Here is a 16,303-nt window from a genome sequence, read left to right as displayed (position 1 = left end):
CCATCGAAGCTAACATTCACATTTATATTCCTCTCACTCAACATTTCTGCTGGATCATTCCCTTTTTTTTTCTCAATCTACAGCATATCCATACACAGGCACTCCACTGCTCATTCCAGCACCATTGTTAGGTGGTATGTGCGCATTCATCTTCATATTTATATCCTGCCACGTTCCTGCAGCGGTGCAGAGGGCGATAATTTAATGCGGAGTTATGGTAATGAGATCGTTGTGCGTCAAACACCAAGTTAAATTAATTAGAGGGGAATTTACATTAATGTTCATACAGTATATGCCACTCTGTGGTGACAAGAGTCGATTAACCGTGAAGTTTATGCAGCGTCACACAATGCAGCACAGAGAAGGAACACTGAAAGACGTTTGCACAGAACGACTTAAACTGTTTTAATCCCTAAATACCCTAATTAGAGAGTTAATGATTATCGACATAATGCCACACTCTCAGAGCATGCTCAAATTAAATATAAATATCATGCAGTGGAGTTTAAAGGTTTTATTATGCACTCTGGGACAATATTAGTGCAGTGTAAGTTAAACAGGGAAATAGTGCACTAAAGATCAGAGGTTTCTTTCATGTTGTTTTATCAAATGTATTTTTTTTTCTTATTTAAGATCACTGACTATTTCTATTGCTAATTTTTTTTTTTTTTTTTTTTTTTTTTTTAATAACCACATAGCAACACCTTGGCATTGTGGCAGTGAGTTTTGTGTAGGCAAACACCACTGATGTTTTCTTTAGAAAAAGTAAAAATCTTGTATGTTCTACTCTAACCGTCCTTTTTTCACTGTCTCACCTTCAGAGACGGAGTTTCCAAAAGTAGAAGCAGAGAACTCTTCGTTTGATGAGGAAAGCAGTGATGCTTTCTCACCAGAGCAGATACTCTGTCAGGACTCTCCCCTTGGCCACGCCCACATACCTTCTCCACCTGAGATACCAGCCAATGAAACAACACCAAAACAGGTGCCATATCTTAATTTGAATACATAAAATTGTACCTCAAAGTAATGGAAGTATACTTTGTGCTTAACATGCAAACAGTGTCGTTATTGTTAACTAAAACTATTACAGATCTTTTCTGTTATTTGAAATAAAGCTGAAATAAAAATGTCAGTTAATTAAGTAAGAAGTAATTGACAACAAGCCACTGAATTATTAGAAATATAATGCACATCCATGGTATTATTGCAGCTCCAACGTGAAGCATTTTAACTCATTTAAGACTGTGCTTATGAGGATACTTTCCAAAAACAGACATTTTGACAATTTTTGTGTGTTTTCATAAGATGTAAAAGGGAACTGAAATCGGTGCTGGCACACTGTTTGAGATCTGCTACACAGACAGTGCACCAGTAGCGAACTACTCTCTTTTACATCTTATCATGCTTGAATGGTTTAAAAGCACTTGAATGAATGATTGGCTGATCAGAGGATAGGCCTATTTGCAAACCATCTTCGGCTGACCGCTCTCTCTCACTTCATGGAGCTGGTGAGTGGAATCCAGATAGTGTGATCATGCACACCGAGTCCAAAATTTGTGCACATTAAAAAAAAATATGACCTCACATTGTGTCAATCACATTTACACACTGCCTCCGATACTTTGGCCCATCATAAAAAAAATTCGGATTTTCTGTGTTTTTCGCATCCATAGCAAGCGTTTTTTGACAATTCAGAGCCACCGTACAAGCGAACACCAAAATCCAGAATGGTGTCTGGCAAGTTGAGCCACTTCATCTCGCAGCACAAAGCACTATATGACAAACAAAGTGCGGAATACATATATATTAGTGGTCTTCTTTTTAATATGTGGCTCCAGTACCGCTAGCAAAGCATCAAACTGAGCCACTGACATCCTGAAGTAAACTTTTAATCGCTTGGGATAATCCCGCAGCTCCTTGATAAGGAGGTGGAACACTCCTTCCTCTCTATGCCATCTCAGGACTGGATGGACCCAATATTTCCTCTTTCTTTTTCTCTTTTTAAGTAAAGAGAGGACAACAAAATCATCCTCACTGCTTGAAGACTCCATTTTGTATTGGTTTGCGATTTATTTTTTTATTTTTTTTTTTATTTTTTATTTTTTTTGCAACGGATTAATTTGCATCGGACTCAGTGTGCAAGGTTTCTGTGCGTGATGAATTTTTAGGATGACGAATACGAAAAAATGCATATGAAAATTTTGGACTCCGTGTGCAAAGACCTTAACACTGCTGCATTAATTGCATTAAATATTTTTTATAAAGAAAATATTAATCAGAGAACACATTACTTAACACATTTTGACAGCCCTAAAATAAATAATAGATAGATAGATAGAAAATTAAAAATATTGCCTTGGCAAATAAGTTTAAGTTGAAGTACTAAAATACTAAAACTGAAATAAAATTAAAGCTAAATAGAGATATTTTAAAATAACAAATGACAAAAGCATATAACAAAATTATAAAATCTGAAAATATAAAAATAAAGGCTAATTCAAAATTTTAATAAATACTATAATAGAATATAAATAATACTAAAATAAAACTGTAAATGGTGTGTGATAAGGGTATTAGTGGTATGTAAAAGTATGCCAAAAGTATATACTTTGTCATCACCAGTGACGTATATACTTTTAGCGCATAGTAATTGAGTGTCTCAAACACATACAGGTAGCCTCAATTTGTTTTCCATTAAACCTGCATTAATTTTGGCAGTTTTAGTAAATCCCCTCTAAGGTTTATAAAGTAATAATCTATCATCATCAGAATATCACACACACACTTTGAAGTCTTCGTGTAGCTCCTCATGCTCAGTCAGCTCTCTAGAGCTCTGAATTATTTGCAACGCTCACCATCTTCATTCAGCTCATTAAACATCCACACAGACACTTTCGCACACACTTATTCTAACAAGAATGCGTGTAATCGCACTTGATCATCTACATGCATTAATGTTTTGGTCCTGTAGTCACATTTACACACACACATGACTGAATAAAGTCACACAGTCATGGTAGAGTTCCTTAAGTTCATGAGATCCTCCTTTTTCTCTTAGGTCCCGCCCCCTCCTCCTCCTCCTCCTCCACCTCCGCTACCAAACGCAGCTGGCCCCGCCCCTCAGCAGAAACTAGCCAATGGAACAACAGGCCACAAACAAGCTCCTGCACTACAAAAGGTGACAGTTCCTCATATAACCCAGGACAGCTGTAATTACAATTTTAATGTCTTGCACACGTGTCCTATCATGCAAAGTGCAATAATGCCACAAGATAAATCCTCTAACATGCTAATCTTAGTTTTTGGACACTATTAAGTAGCATTTAACTATATTGATTACATACTAGACTGATATATATATATATATATATATATATATATATATATATATATCACCCTGCATTTTTTTACTTGTTGAATATTAGGGTTGTAACGGTACACATACCTCAGTTTTGGGGTTCAATACGAGTTCATTACAACAGGAAAAAGGCAACAAATCCCTAATGCTAGGTTTCTTTTAATTTATTTGGAACAGACAGTAGAGCAAATTACGGTTTGTTCCACCTAGCAGCATTTAGTCCTCCCTGAGGTGGTTGGTACAGCACAGCCTCCTTTAGAGTATTAAGCACTAAGCAGTAAACAGAGCAGAGACAGCCAGTGAAGTGGCACCTGAGACTTCCCATTTCCAGGACATGCAAATTTCATCACTTGACTGTAGTAGTGAGACTTCCATGTCACAAATCGGCACAATGCCAAATGATTTTGTCTCGTTATAACAGCAAAAACAACTTAGAATACTCTGTCATATATGGTCATACAGATAAGAGTAAGGCATCATTGGAAACTATAAGGGTCTAATTTTGTTTGTGTACACTCACAATAAAACAAAACATTGTGCTTTTGTAAAATGAAGAAAACAAACAGGATGCTGCTTTCTGCTGTCCCAGTTTTCATTCTGTGAAGTTTGTAGATAACTCAGCATATAGGCTCTTGAGTGACATCTGAACTCACCATTCTTGTTTTGGGTTGGTGCATATATCATCTCCTCTTTTTGTGGCGGTAAGCAAACGGCATTGCGTTACCATGCATGCCCCATTCTTGATTGGAGTGTGGATCGCCTGTATTCGTCGTCTGACTGTATGCACCGCACCGTGACCATTTGGGACAAGTACCGTTACAGCCTATTGAATATACATCATGTATTGTGATATGAAATAAAACTTATCCAGTTATTATGAATGACTAGAAATCATCAAATTTCATTGGTCAAAAGGTGACATTCCCCCACCAGTTTAAAGATTATTGTCCCTTTGACTTAGCATGGCGGTTTGTCTGAATAACTAACATGTTAATGCTTAATCGTAATCTCTTTCTGTCTTCTTTAGGGTGGTAAAGTGAGTAGTGAGCGCCCTGCTCAGCGCTCTAAGAAAGTGAGAGACAATAAACCAAAAGTAAAGAAGCTGAAATATCACCAGTATGTTCCTCCGGACCAGAAAGCCGAGCGTGAGCCTCCGCCTCTGCTCGACTCCTCCTACGCCAAACTCCTCTATCAACAGCAGCTCTTCCTCCAGCTTCAGATCATAAACCAACAGCAACAAAACTACAACTACCACACCATCTTACCTGCTCCACCCAAGTAAGATATGCCATATATTTTTATATTAAATTATATATTAAATTATGCACAAGTTAGTTCACTCTCAGTGCAGGATAGCGTCAGAAAGAGCATCCGGCATAAAACCTCTGCCAAAAGGCTGTTAATTATTATTATTATTATTTTTTTTTTTTTTTTTATTAAAATATATACTTTTATTCAATCATAAAAAAGTAAAAACAGCAATATTGTGGAATATTATTATAATTTAAAATTTCAGTTTCATAATATCAAATTTATTTCTTTTGATGGTGAAGCAGAATTTTCTGCATTACTGAATTACTGCAGCAATATTTCTTTCAGAAATCATTCTAATATTCAGTTCTCAAGATTCTCAATATAAATATCTTTACTGTCACTTTTGATCATTTTAATGCATCGTTGCTTTGAAAACTTTGAAAAAAAACTTACCCAAACTTTTGAACAGTAGTGTATATATTATTATTATTGTTATTATATTGTTCTTTATTTACACTTTATTTAGGCCTCCTGCTGATCAGCAGCTTGCCTCAGCCAATGGCCCGTCACCATCCAGGAATGACATGCAACCTCAATCAACATCCACTAATCTGACTGGTCAAAATCAACAGACCACTGCAAATGGAGGCGGGATTAATATAGGGCCTCTGCCTCCCAACCTGGAGGAGCTAAAGGTCGAATCACTATGATTGTCATTCTTAATTACAGTACTGATCACTGACTGGCTATTCAAATTGCATTAAATCAGATGAACTCCTGTCACATCCTGTCATTCTCTTCATTTCCTGCAGGTGGCAGAGCTGAAGCAGGAGTTAAAACTGCGTGGCTTAACTGTCTCGGGCACCAAAAATGACCTTATTGAACGGCTGAAGAATTTTCAGGAGCAGCACGGTGGCACCAATGCACCAACATCTTCTAAAACCAGCACACACTCAACAGCTGCAGCAGGAGGAGACTCTTCTCTCTTCCAGTTCACAGACAGGAGCATGGTGGTTGCTCCCTTCCCATTTGTTGCAACTGCTGAAAGGGGTGGAGCTCAGAAGACAGCACCACAGATAATGCAGTTTGGCAGCACTGGCTCCTCCCCTCCGGTTTCCCCCGCCCACTCAGAGCGCTCATCTACTGGATTGAGCCCAGATGAAACAAGCTGTAATGGGGATGCTTTTGGGGAAATGGTAAATGCTTTCTTACCACCAGCTTTCAGATAAATAAAAACGGGTAACTTCTGGATTAGTGATTGTGAAACGTTACTAAGCGTGTACAAAGTGGCATTTACAGATAACTGTACACTGTGTCTGCACTGGAAGCGCACAGTGAAGCATTGCAGCACAACAGCTAGAGCCTGAGGCTGTCTAGTGTGAAAGCTGCATGACACCTCCGAATGTCTACTCACCACAAACCAATCAAATGTGAGCTTGAGGCTAGACTTCAGCAACAGTAAAATAAAAATAAAATCCTGCTTTATATTTAATGAAAATAGTTTGTTTATAATATTGGTGGTAATATAGCAAATATTTTAGTTAATAATTTAGATTATGTCAAAATAATAATTAGGCTAGACTTCAGCAGTGGTAAAATGAAAATAAATTCTGAAAATCTGTTGGTTATATATATTAATATAATATGATAATCAATTTTATTAATAATAATTTAAATAATTTCTTTTATTTAATAAAATAATAATTAGGCTAGATGTTAGCAACAGTAAAATGAAAATAAAATCCTGCTTTATATTTTAATGAAATATATCTTTGATATAATAATTGATATCATAAAAATTGATTTAATTAATAATTTAAATAATGTGTTTCAAAATAATAATAATAAAATAGTATAGTAATTATTTATATCTGTGTATCATATGAATATAAAATTGATTGTTATGAATTGTATTTGTTCTATTTATTCATTCATTTATTTATTTATTTGGTTATTAAATATCAATCTACATTAGAATAATGGAAAACTCGTACTGGCTTGTAATGATCAGAATGTATTTAAAGTGTCCCTATTATGCTTTTTCGAATAGTACCTTTCATGCACTGTGTAATACAGCTGTGTGTGAATGTAAAATATCTGCAAACTTTAAAGATCAAAGTGCACTACAAATTAAGTTATTGTCTTCAAAAGGATGAGGACTTGCACTGACTCGCACAGAAAAACCAATGCCATCATTTGTACCACTGTGTATCAAGTGTTGAGGAAGCCTCTGGAGCTGAAATTTAGATTTCTGACATGCGCTGTAAGCGGTAGACCAATCACAACAGACTGGGCTGTCTGACCAATCAGAGCAGAGTAGCTCTTGGAAAGAGAGACTGAATCTACGAACGAGCCGTTTTTAGACTTTTTGAGAAATGAGGTGTACAATGTATGTTGTAGGAGACCTCCAAAACAAAACTAGGAACATTTAAAATAGCATAATAGGGGCACTTTAACAAATAAAATCCATGGCAATCATTTATTTCTTAACACACATAAGACATACAAAAACAAATAATATTTTATTATTATTTAATAGTAAAAAAATTGTTTTGAGTAGCTGTGCTGCGAGTCAGAAATCACACAGTGCGTTCATCAACTAATTGCACATTGCAGTATGTCAGCCGCTTCCAGCGTAGACTTTTCTGTTGATTATACTTGTGAATGGAATTATTACATTTATACAATTATATACAACAAGTGTGTAAGTATTCTGAATTGTTTTAATTAGTAATATTATGAATAAGAGCTCATAATATTTATGTATGTCCATTTTAGGTGACCTCTCCTCTTACCCAGCTGTCCTTGCAGCCTTCTTCCCCTCTCCCTACAGCGATCTGCATTAAAGAGGAGCCCGGCAGCCGTACATCTCCTTCCTCCTGCTGCCTGGTATCCCAGTCTGCTGCGCCCCCCGTAGACAAAGACCAGATGCTGCAGGAGAAAGACCGGCGCATTCAGGAACTCACACGCATGCTGCTGCAGAAGCAGCAGCTGGTCGAATCGCTGCGCTCACAGCTGGAGGGCAAAGGGGTGGGCGTGCCCGTCCGAGTCAAAGAGGAACTTTCTGCTGTCACTATGGAGGCGGTCAGGGCGACCATAAAGGAAGAGGTCATAGAGGTGATGGAGGAGAGTGAGATGGTAACAGAGCCACAGGTGTTCCCACAGGCAGAGCAGATGCAGCAGCAGCAGCAGCAAAGGATGCTAGCGGCAGCAGAGCTGGAGCAGGACCGGCAGCAACAGCAGCTCGTAATGCAACAGAATCAGCGTAACCTGCAGCAACAAGCACATCAGAGGAAGAGGAAAACACAAAAACAACAGCACAACCAACAAAAACAAGTCAGTACAGTGTTTCTACGACATGCCATTTCCTTTTTGAGATTAGTCATATGATCACGTTACATTGTCATCTAGCAGAGTAATTAAAAGAACTGTTTTTAGAAAGCAGTATGAAACAGAAAGAATGTCACGTTTGGTAAACTGTACATATCTTATTTTATGTTATTATTACTATTACTATCATTATTATTATCATACTACATGTTTTTACACTGTTTTTCCCTGAACATTTCCCCTGACACCCTAGCTCTACATTGCGTCCCCCTGGGGTTATGTTTGCAGCACAGCAGTAGTCAGACACTTTTATTGTATTGGAAAATCGTGGAGCATCTCATGTTTTTACTAATCCTCTGTCTTTTCCATTTTTCCAGCAGTTGCCTCAAGCACTTACCAACCAGCAGTCAAATCCAGTTTCTTCATTCCCAGTGGACGGACATAACTCAAACTCCACCCCTACGATAGTGACCGACTGCAATGGCAACCAGTTCCTGCTAACTCTGTCAAATCAAAACACAGACGCACCAGCCAGAGGCCGCCGCCCCCAGGGCAAAGTAACCAATCAGATCAAACTACAGGTAATACTCAAGGAGTTGAGTATCAATGGTTAAAGTTGTCAAAATCTATTCAATTATTATGTTATTATTGATGTTCATGTCATTTTCAGAGACTACAATCTACATCCACAACATTACCCAACCAATCAGTGACTGAATTGCCTAACAATAACATCCAATCTGAACAGCCCATACAAACTGTCATCTTGAAACAGCCAATCAAAAAGGTTTGTTCAAAACCACTTTTTTTATGCGTTGTGCTTCTTGGAATGAAATATTACTGCATTATGTGAAACAGAATACTTTTTAAATACAGAACACATACATGATCACATGATTTTGTGTAAAAATATTAACTTTTGTCAGTCTGATCAATTAAATGAGAAAAAGAGAAGTCACAGATGATATTACTTCTTGTTCAATCGCCACATCCCAGGTCAAGTCACAATGCACATTGCATTGTGGGTTGGAGTTGTCAAAAGTACTGACTTCGGTACTGAAATTTTAAAAATGTGACACTTTGAGTGCTGTTGAGCGGATTCGTAAACACCTCTGATTTACCGTTGTGTTGACGCACTCATCAGATATGTCTGTGATTGGCTTCAATGATCAACACTTCAAAAACATTGTAAATAGTCATCAATGACGCTCTTCACCGAGCACTTACACAGATACACACGGGAGCTTTTGAAAGCAGGTGTATATCGCAGACCAGTCCACTGATAGATGGCTGCTTTCCAACGCTCCCGATCCCGCTTTCAAATTCAAACACTTCCGTGTGCTTTCAAACGCTCTGGTGCATTGATCATTGGAGCCAATCACAGACATATATGTTGAGCGTGTGAACACAATGGCCAATCAGAGGTGTTTACGAATCCGCTCAACAGCGCTCAAAGCGTCACATTTTTAAAATTTCAGTACCGACTTGGTATGCTGCATGTTTTCTTAAATATTGATAGGGGAATTATATGCATATAGAAAATGTGCATACTACACACAGTATGTTACATACTCCTAAAATCGTACTGTATGAGGATTGTGCTAGTATGCTATTCTGAATATAGCATTCCTTCTTTAAGATGTCAGTGTAATTGAGTGTCTATGATAGTTAATAGGGAAGGACCTTTGCCGAAAATGGTCATCTTTCCTTCATATAAATTAATGATATGTATAAAGCAGCATCACTTATTCTTGACAAGTCATTTAACACAATTATGAGGCTTTTAAACTCGCTTATTAAAATGTTAATGACTAACTACTGTCACTGGTGTTCAAATGAGGGCTGCAGGCATGGGCTATTAGCCCATTAACATCGAGACTAATTGAGATGCATGTTTTTACTTTGACAGGCACTAAAGCCAGACCTGAACATGACGAGCAATTACAGAACATCAAGCTCTACATCCATCTCAGCACCAGCCAATCTCCAACAGTTCTTCTCTTCAGTGGATTCCATGAATGACACCGAGCCCGTCCCCTCATCTCCCAACAACAACAATGTAAGTGTTTTGTTTGTGTAGGCACCAAAGATCTGTTTCAAAACCTTGTTTGATGCCTATCTAGATGCCATTTACTTTATGGTGCTTTCTAATATATGTTGTTTTAACTAAATTCAAATGTAGCATTGCATGTACAGTATGAAAAAGAAAAAAAAAAGTGAACCCTTAGGGTTTAACTGGATTTATGCATTAAAGGATTTGTTCACTTCAGAATTAAAATTTCCTGATAATTTACTCACCCCATGTCATCCAAGATGTTCATGTCTTTCTTTCTTCAGTCGAAAAGAAATTAAGATTTTTGATGAAAACATTCTAGGATTTTTCTCCTTATAGTGGACTTTAGCAGCTACCAATAGGTTGAAGGTCCAAATTGCAGCTTCAAAGGGCTCTACAAGATCCCAGAAGAGGAAAAAGGGTCTTATCTAGCGAAACGATAGGTCATTTTCTAAAAAAAAAAAAAAAAAAAAAAAATTATATAATTTTAACCACAAATGCTCATCTTGCACTGCTCTGCTCTGCGCCACGCATTACGTAATCACGTTGGAATAAGAGCTCCTTCTTATTTTCTCATCCAACTTCAAAATTGTCCGACATTGTTGTTTTACCTTATAAAGGCCTTTTGTCTTAGTCTTTGCATGTTGTAGACGCTGATTCTTTCGCCTACGTCACACGTGATTTCCAACGTGATTACGTAATGCGTGGCGCATCAAAAAGCTAGTGCAAGATGAGCATTTGTGGTTTAAAATTATATAATTTTTATTAATTTTTTAAAAAAAATGACCGATCGTTTCACTATATAAGACCCTTATTCCTCGTCTGGGATCGTGTAGAGCGCTTTGAAGCTGCATTTAATCTGCAATTTGGACCTTCAACCCGTTGATCCCCAGTGAAGTCCACTTTATGGAGAAAAATCCTGGAATGATTTCCTCAAAAACCTTCTTTTCGACTGAAGAAAGAAAGACATAAACATCTTGGGTGACATGGGGGTGAGTAAATTATCAGAAAATTTAATTCTGAAGTGAACTAATCCTTTTAATCAGATCTTTGGATTAGTCACAATAATAGACAAGCAAAGCAAACCTGTATAAACATTTGGGGTCAGTAAAAATGTGATTTCCTTAGTCTAAAGTCTTCACTAGAAGCTAACTGGAGTCATGATTCAGCTAACCTGGACTCTAGTAAAAAAAAAAATTTTTTGGAGTTTGCTCTTCACAAGAAGTATTGCCTCATATAAAGCATGCCTTGAGCAAAAGAGATCTCAGAACACCTAAGATTAAGAATTGTTGACTGTATAAAGCTGGAAAGAGTTACAAAAAAGGATTTTGGAGCAGAGCTCATGTTTGTGCCTGTACTCTATGTAAAGACTGTCTTGAGGCCAGCAAGACTCTTTTCTACAGCTAAATAACAAAATCTGTGTCATACGAGGCAGGAATTCTAATAGAAACTTCAGTCGAACTGCAGTTGTGTCTAGGCTGCTTTATGGCACAGATTCTGTTAGTGGAGTACAGATTTATGCTGTAGGTCTGTGATATAAATAAAGCTCAGCTTGTTTGTGGCAACATCTTTATTGCAACGTGCATGGTGACTATTTTGATAGTTTGGCATGGCATCATGAACCTCACCAACCCTACTTAATCTTACTCTAAAATCTCTTTTAACCACATTCATACCTTTATTTCTTCTCACCTCACTCTGTCATTTTATCACCCTCATGTCATTCCAAACTTGCATGCTATCTACAAAAACAACAAAGACATCAATTAAGCACCACAAATATGGTTCAAACGACTACTAAAATCATATAGACTACTACAAGTAAAGCTATTGTTTGACTTGGAATATAACGCACAAGTCAAATGGGCTACTTTCATGGTGCAAATGTCACATTTTGGTGTTTTTGTCCTGTAAACTTGTTTATGGCATGAACATTCTTCAGAATTCCTCTGTTAGTGTTCCATGGAAAAATGACTTGGAGTAACATGTGGGTGAGTAAATAATGACAGAACGAATCCTGTAATACGCATCCATATCTGTCTTTCAGGAGAAGATGTGTTTGAGTTTGGATCAGCATGCTTTGCGCTCTCCTTCCACCTTGTGTTCACCCATAGCTCTTTGCCATCAGGTACTGTCTTGTACTCAATCTTTCTTCCATCTGCCATCGAATTTCTGTTTTTCCTCTGTGGGATTGTTTTCTTTTCATATTCATTTTTCTGAACATTAATTTGTGTTGCAATCCATGATTTGTCACCACATGGTGCAGATTTAGGATTGTTTTCCCATTTCATTTGTTTACTGAATGATTTAATGGATTTCGGGGAGCAGATCCAAGATCTGATTACTGAATGAGATCCCCAGTAGCTCTCCATGTTGGCGTATCTAATGATGTTGTTGTTCTTGCAGGAAAATGGCTGCCATCAGCAAGTTGACGACCTGTTTGACATCCTAATTCAGCGTGGAGGTGATTTTTGATGATTTATTTTAATATTTATTGTCATCAAAGGTAATTTAAATGAGAAAACTGTATAGTTGCTCACACTCATGCTTTGTTTCCTGCATCCTACAGAAATCTCTGAGAATTTCAAAGCCACTCCTGATCCTGTTCTCGAAAGGCTTCGGCCAAACACGCCCCTTTTCTCAAGCTCCTCCCCTCTTAATCTTTCCCCTCCCTCTGATATGCCCGTCAAAACATCGATTTTAGAACCTCAACCTCCTTCCATTAAGGCTCACAGCAATTGTGACACAGGAGGTGGGCGTCTTGAAGATTTCTTGGAAAGCACTACTGGCAAACCTTTGCTGGGAGTGGAGCCAGGAGGACCGACAACGCTAATCGTTGACCTCCACAACCAAATGCTCAGCACACCGAGTATCCTAGACCACCCACGTTCCCCGATGGATACTTGTGACATGAGTTTTTCCAATCACTCAGTTTCAGATTTGGTAGTCTCCGCCCCCGACCCTATGGATTGGCTGGAGCTCGGAATGGGTGGGACCGGAGGGGAGGAGCCAGGGATGGTACCTATGAATGGACACGACTCCTCTAGCTTATTTTCTGCCGACTTTCTGGACACTTCTGATCTGAATTGGTCCAGTTTATAGTGGATTAGCTTCCTTCGCACAGTACCGCTTTTATTTTCGTTTCCACCAGTGACTTTTCCAGTTTGGATTCAACAAGTTTGGATTCTCATAATACTAATTTAACTTGGATTATGTTACATTTTGAAGGACTTTATCCCTCACCTTCCCTTGTACAAATGCTCACATCCCTTATAACACACGTATGGCACAGAGCAGTCTATCTGATATATTGTTTTTATCCAGAAGCACGTTTTTTGAGCATTTGCTTATCTGAAACACATTTCTAAACCTTTCCAAATTTGGAAACGAAGAGAACAAGATGTTTTTGTGCTTTCATCAATTAAAAAATGTGAATTGTTCTTTTAATAATATGACACTTAAAACAATGTGCTTTCTAGATGATGCATTTGCTCAAATGTTTTAGCAATATACGTGTGCTTATGGAAGCAGGCATACAGAAAAGCAGTATCCAGTTTATACCTCAGTTTTAGCAAATTCATTTACTGAGTGCACATTTTGAATTTAAATTTGAATATGTGGCAGTAAACAAATCGTTTTTCAAAATTGCTTTACCAAGTATAACAGGTCAACTTGTGCATACTAATTATTTAAAACTCAAAATAGCTACAGAATATGCACCTATTTAAAGTGTTGAGCTAATGTTGCTAAAAAATGTATAGCATAAGCCAACAGATTTCGTAACATTTTGTAAGCATTGACATTTGTATGTTAGCATAAGCATTTTAGTAATACTGCTATTACTACTACTTCTAATAATAATTGTTAGTATTAGTATTACTATTATTATTAATATTACAGTGTAAAAATTTCTACCTTCACCTTATTTTTAAATATAATCAAATTGGAGTTACAAGTCATTTCAACTCATTTAAATTGTTAAACTGACTTAAAAAAATTGAGTTGAATCTTCTAATTTAAAGGTTGAAATTTGTTAAATTATTTTGATTATTTTGAATTATTCATATAATTTTTTTTTTTACGGTGTATTGGTTTAATTATTATTATTATTATTATTATTATTATTATTATTCATTAATACAAGAGACTCGATGTGCGTATATCTGTGTAGCTACTATTCACAACATTATCTGTTAAACATTTTGTAGAGGTGCCAAAAATATTATTTTATGGCTACATAGATAGCCAGTAAGCTATTCAAATTCGATTGAATTATAATACAAATGGACTATTCTACTTTAGTTATCTTTTTCAATATGGAAAGACAAGCCATTCAAACCTTGTTTTTGCTAGCCCGTTAGCATTTGCTAGCATTGCCACCCGATGAGAGCTGCCAGACGAAGTTTTGATTGCTTAAGTTAATAGTACAAATTAATTCCGAGTGCTTAACATAGTGAGTTCTGAAGCTGAGAGTACAAATATTAGCCTTATTATTCCTTTTCCTTGCCAGGTTTACATTATCAATAACCACCAAAAGATAAATTTGTATCACATTTTAGCAAACTTAAAAGAAGTATTAATGCTTCATACGTTTCAGGCCCAGTAAATAATCCTATATATTTTGCTCAAACTGCGCATGTTAAATACAAGATGTGGTAAGTGCTGGGAAATTACTTTAAGCTGCATTAATGTTAACGTTCTTAAAAAACAAACATGCCTGTTCCTTTCAAAAACATTGCGTCCCACTTATAGCTCTGAGTGGGAATTTTTAAATGTTTTACTGTAAATATTCTGCACTGTATATGAACTGAAATGTTGTATATGCCTAACACAGTACACAGCGTACTGTAGGTACTGCACTGTATTTTATCAATACTTCTGTCTGCAAGCTGAAGTTTTGATAAAGGAATATGAGCCTAAGAGATAATGAATGTTTCTAAGATGATTTGAATGTATATATTTTTGTGTATAGATGATTCTAATCGCATATAAACAAGGCATAATCGCATTTTCTCAATAAGCAAAATTCAAATTTCAAGGACCTTCAAACACACTTATATTATTACTGTTATTCTCTTTATGCATTGCTTGAATGTGCAATTTTCAGTGTTTCGGCATATTGTACATGAGCTCAGGAATGAATTGTGTTGTGTGCGAGAGTGTGTGGCATATGTGACGTCGTTTGTGGGAACAGCATTACTGTCCGCAGTATTCACGCTCTCCATCTGTTTGAAATTGCACTTACAGAGTTTTGGCTGGTGCTTCCTGTGGTTGAGCCCAAATTGAACTTCATGTCCACATGGTCCCCAGTCCACCGTCCCCTGCTGTATGCTGGAGAATCAAACTCTTCAATGCTTCACTGGCTGAATGTGTTCTTTTGTGGGGCTTCAGAGCCTCTCAGGGCTTAATATCCTTAAATATTTTTTTTTATTTTTTGGAAAATTAAATGTTACAAATAAAAATAAATGTGTTTTGTGCTTTCCAGGGTGGAAAGGACAGTCTTGGTTAAAAAAAAATATATATTGTTATTATTGTGGTTGGGTTAAAAAGTATGCACTAGGGTTGGGTCAGAATGGTCAACTAGCACTTGACATCCATATATTCCTTACAAATGTGTCTAGTGGATGCGACCGTAAACCGGTCTATTTAAAGAGCGCTTTATTAAAGAGACAGTTCACCCAAAAATGAGCAAGTGTGTGAGCAATGATTACATTTCAGCACAAAACTATTGTACAGCTGAGGACTTGAAATTGTATTTGAACCTAAATGTAGTTTACAATTTGAACTTTCGACACTTGACAATGCAATACAGATTATTATTTTATTCTTGCTTACTGTGGAGGTTTGGCACACTTATGATGCCTTGCTGAACCTTCTGAGTGATATTTTTCATTCATTCATTCATTCGGGTTTCTATTTTTTTTTTTAGTGTGAAAGCAGACTCTCAAGCAGAAAATTTACTCTATTTCATGCATGTTCAGTGAACCTTGTGTTTCCAGGCAGCTTGTTAGATTAAATGGTGCGGGCATGATTATAAATTCATAACTTTCCTCTGGCGAGATCAGTGTAAGAGCACCTCCCCTGCCCGTAAATTACTAATTCACACCCTGGCGTCGAATGCACCCATCGATGAACCCATTAGAGAGTATCTTGACCTTAGGATGAGCGATTCAAGATAATAAATCACTGCACGTCTGTTGCAACGTTCAACTGCAGCCTTCCAGGATTCTCAAATTCTAACGGAACAGACTGTTCCCACGTTCCACGCCCTCCCCGATGACATCATCGCCCCTGTCCCATGTGTTTTC

At 37.2% G+C, this 16,303-nt stretch overlaps 1 protein-coding gene across 8 annotated transcripts in view; it reads left to right on the top strand.

The window, feature by feature from the left end:
* The window catches only part of mrtfaa (myocardin related transcription factor Aa), a 49,827-nt gene extending 34,144 nt beyond the window's left edge, over window positions 1–15,683 (top strand). For 5 of the 8 annotated variants that reach the window (XM_051886867.1, XM_051886869.1, XM_051886868.1 and 2 more), the window contains 12 exons: window positions 822–982; window positions 3,059–3,178; window positions 4,386–4,636; window positions 5,139–5,307; window positions 5,425–5,808; window positions 7,391–7,948; window positions 8,320–8,523; window positions 8,613–8,729; window positions 9,852–10,001; window positions 12,043–12,123; window positions 12,402–12,459; window positions 12,565–15,683. In XM_051886867.1, the coding sequence (XP_051742827.1) occupies window positions 822–982; window positions 3,059–3,178; window positions 4,386–4,636; window positions 5,139–5,307; window positions 5,425–5,808; window positions 7,391–7,948; window positions 8,320–8,523; window positions 8,613–8,729; window positions 9,852–10,001; window positions 12,043–12,123; window positions 12,402–12,459; window positions 12,565–13,097 (2,786 nt within the window). In that variant the 3' untranslated portion in view covers window positions 13,098–15,683. The remainder of the gene's footprint in view (window positions 1–821; window positions 983–3,058; window positions 3,179–4,385; window positions 4,637–5,138; window positions 5,308–5,424; window positions 5,809–7,390; window positions 7,949–8,319; window positions 8,524–8,612; window positions 8,730–9,851; window positions 10,002–12,042; window positions 12,124–12,401; window positions 12,460–12,564) is intronic. The other 3 variants (XM_051886871.1, XM_051886870.1, XM_051886872.1) reach the window with 3 other exon arrangements.
* The last annotated feature ends 620 nt before the right edge of the window (window positions 15,684–16,303 follow it).

This window comes from Ctenopharyngodon idella, chromosome 3 (genome assembly GCF_019924925.1).
Source record: "Ctenopharyngodon idella isolate HZGC_01 chromosome 3, HZGC01, whole genome shotgun sequence".
In the NCBI taxonomy this organism is placed as follows: Eukaryota; Metazoa; Chordata; class Actinopteri; order Cypriniformes; family Xenocyprididae; genus Ctenopharyngodon; species Ctenopharyngodon idella.
This window is presented reverse-complemented; position numbering and strand designations above follow the sequence as displayed.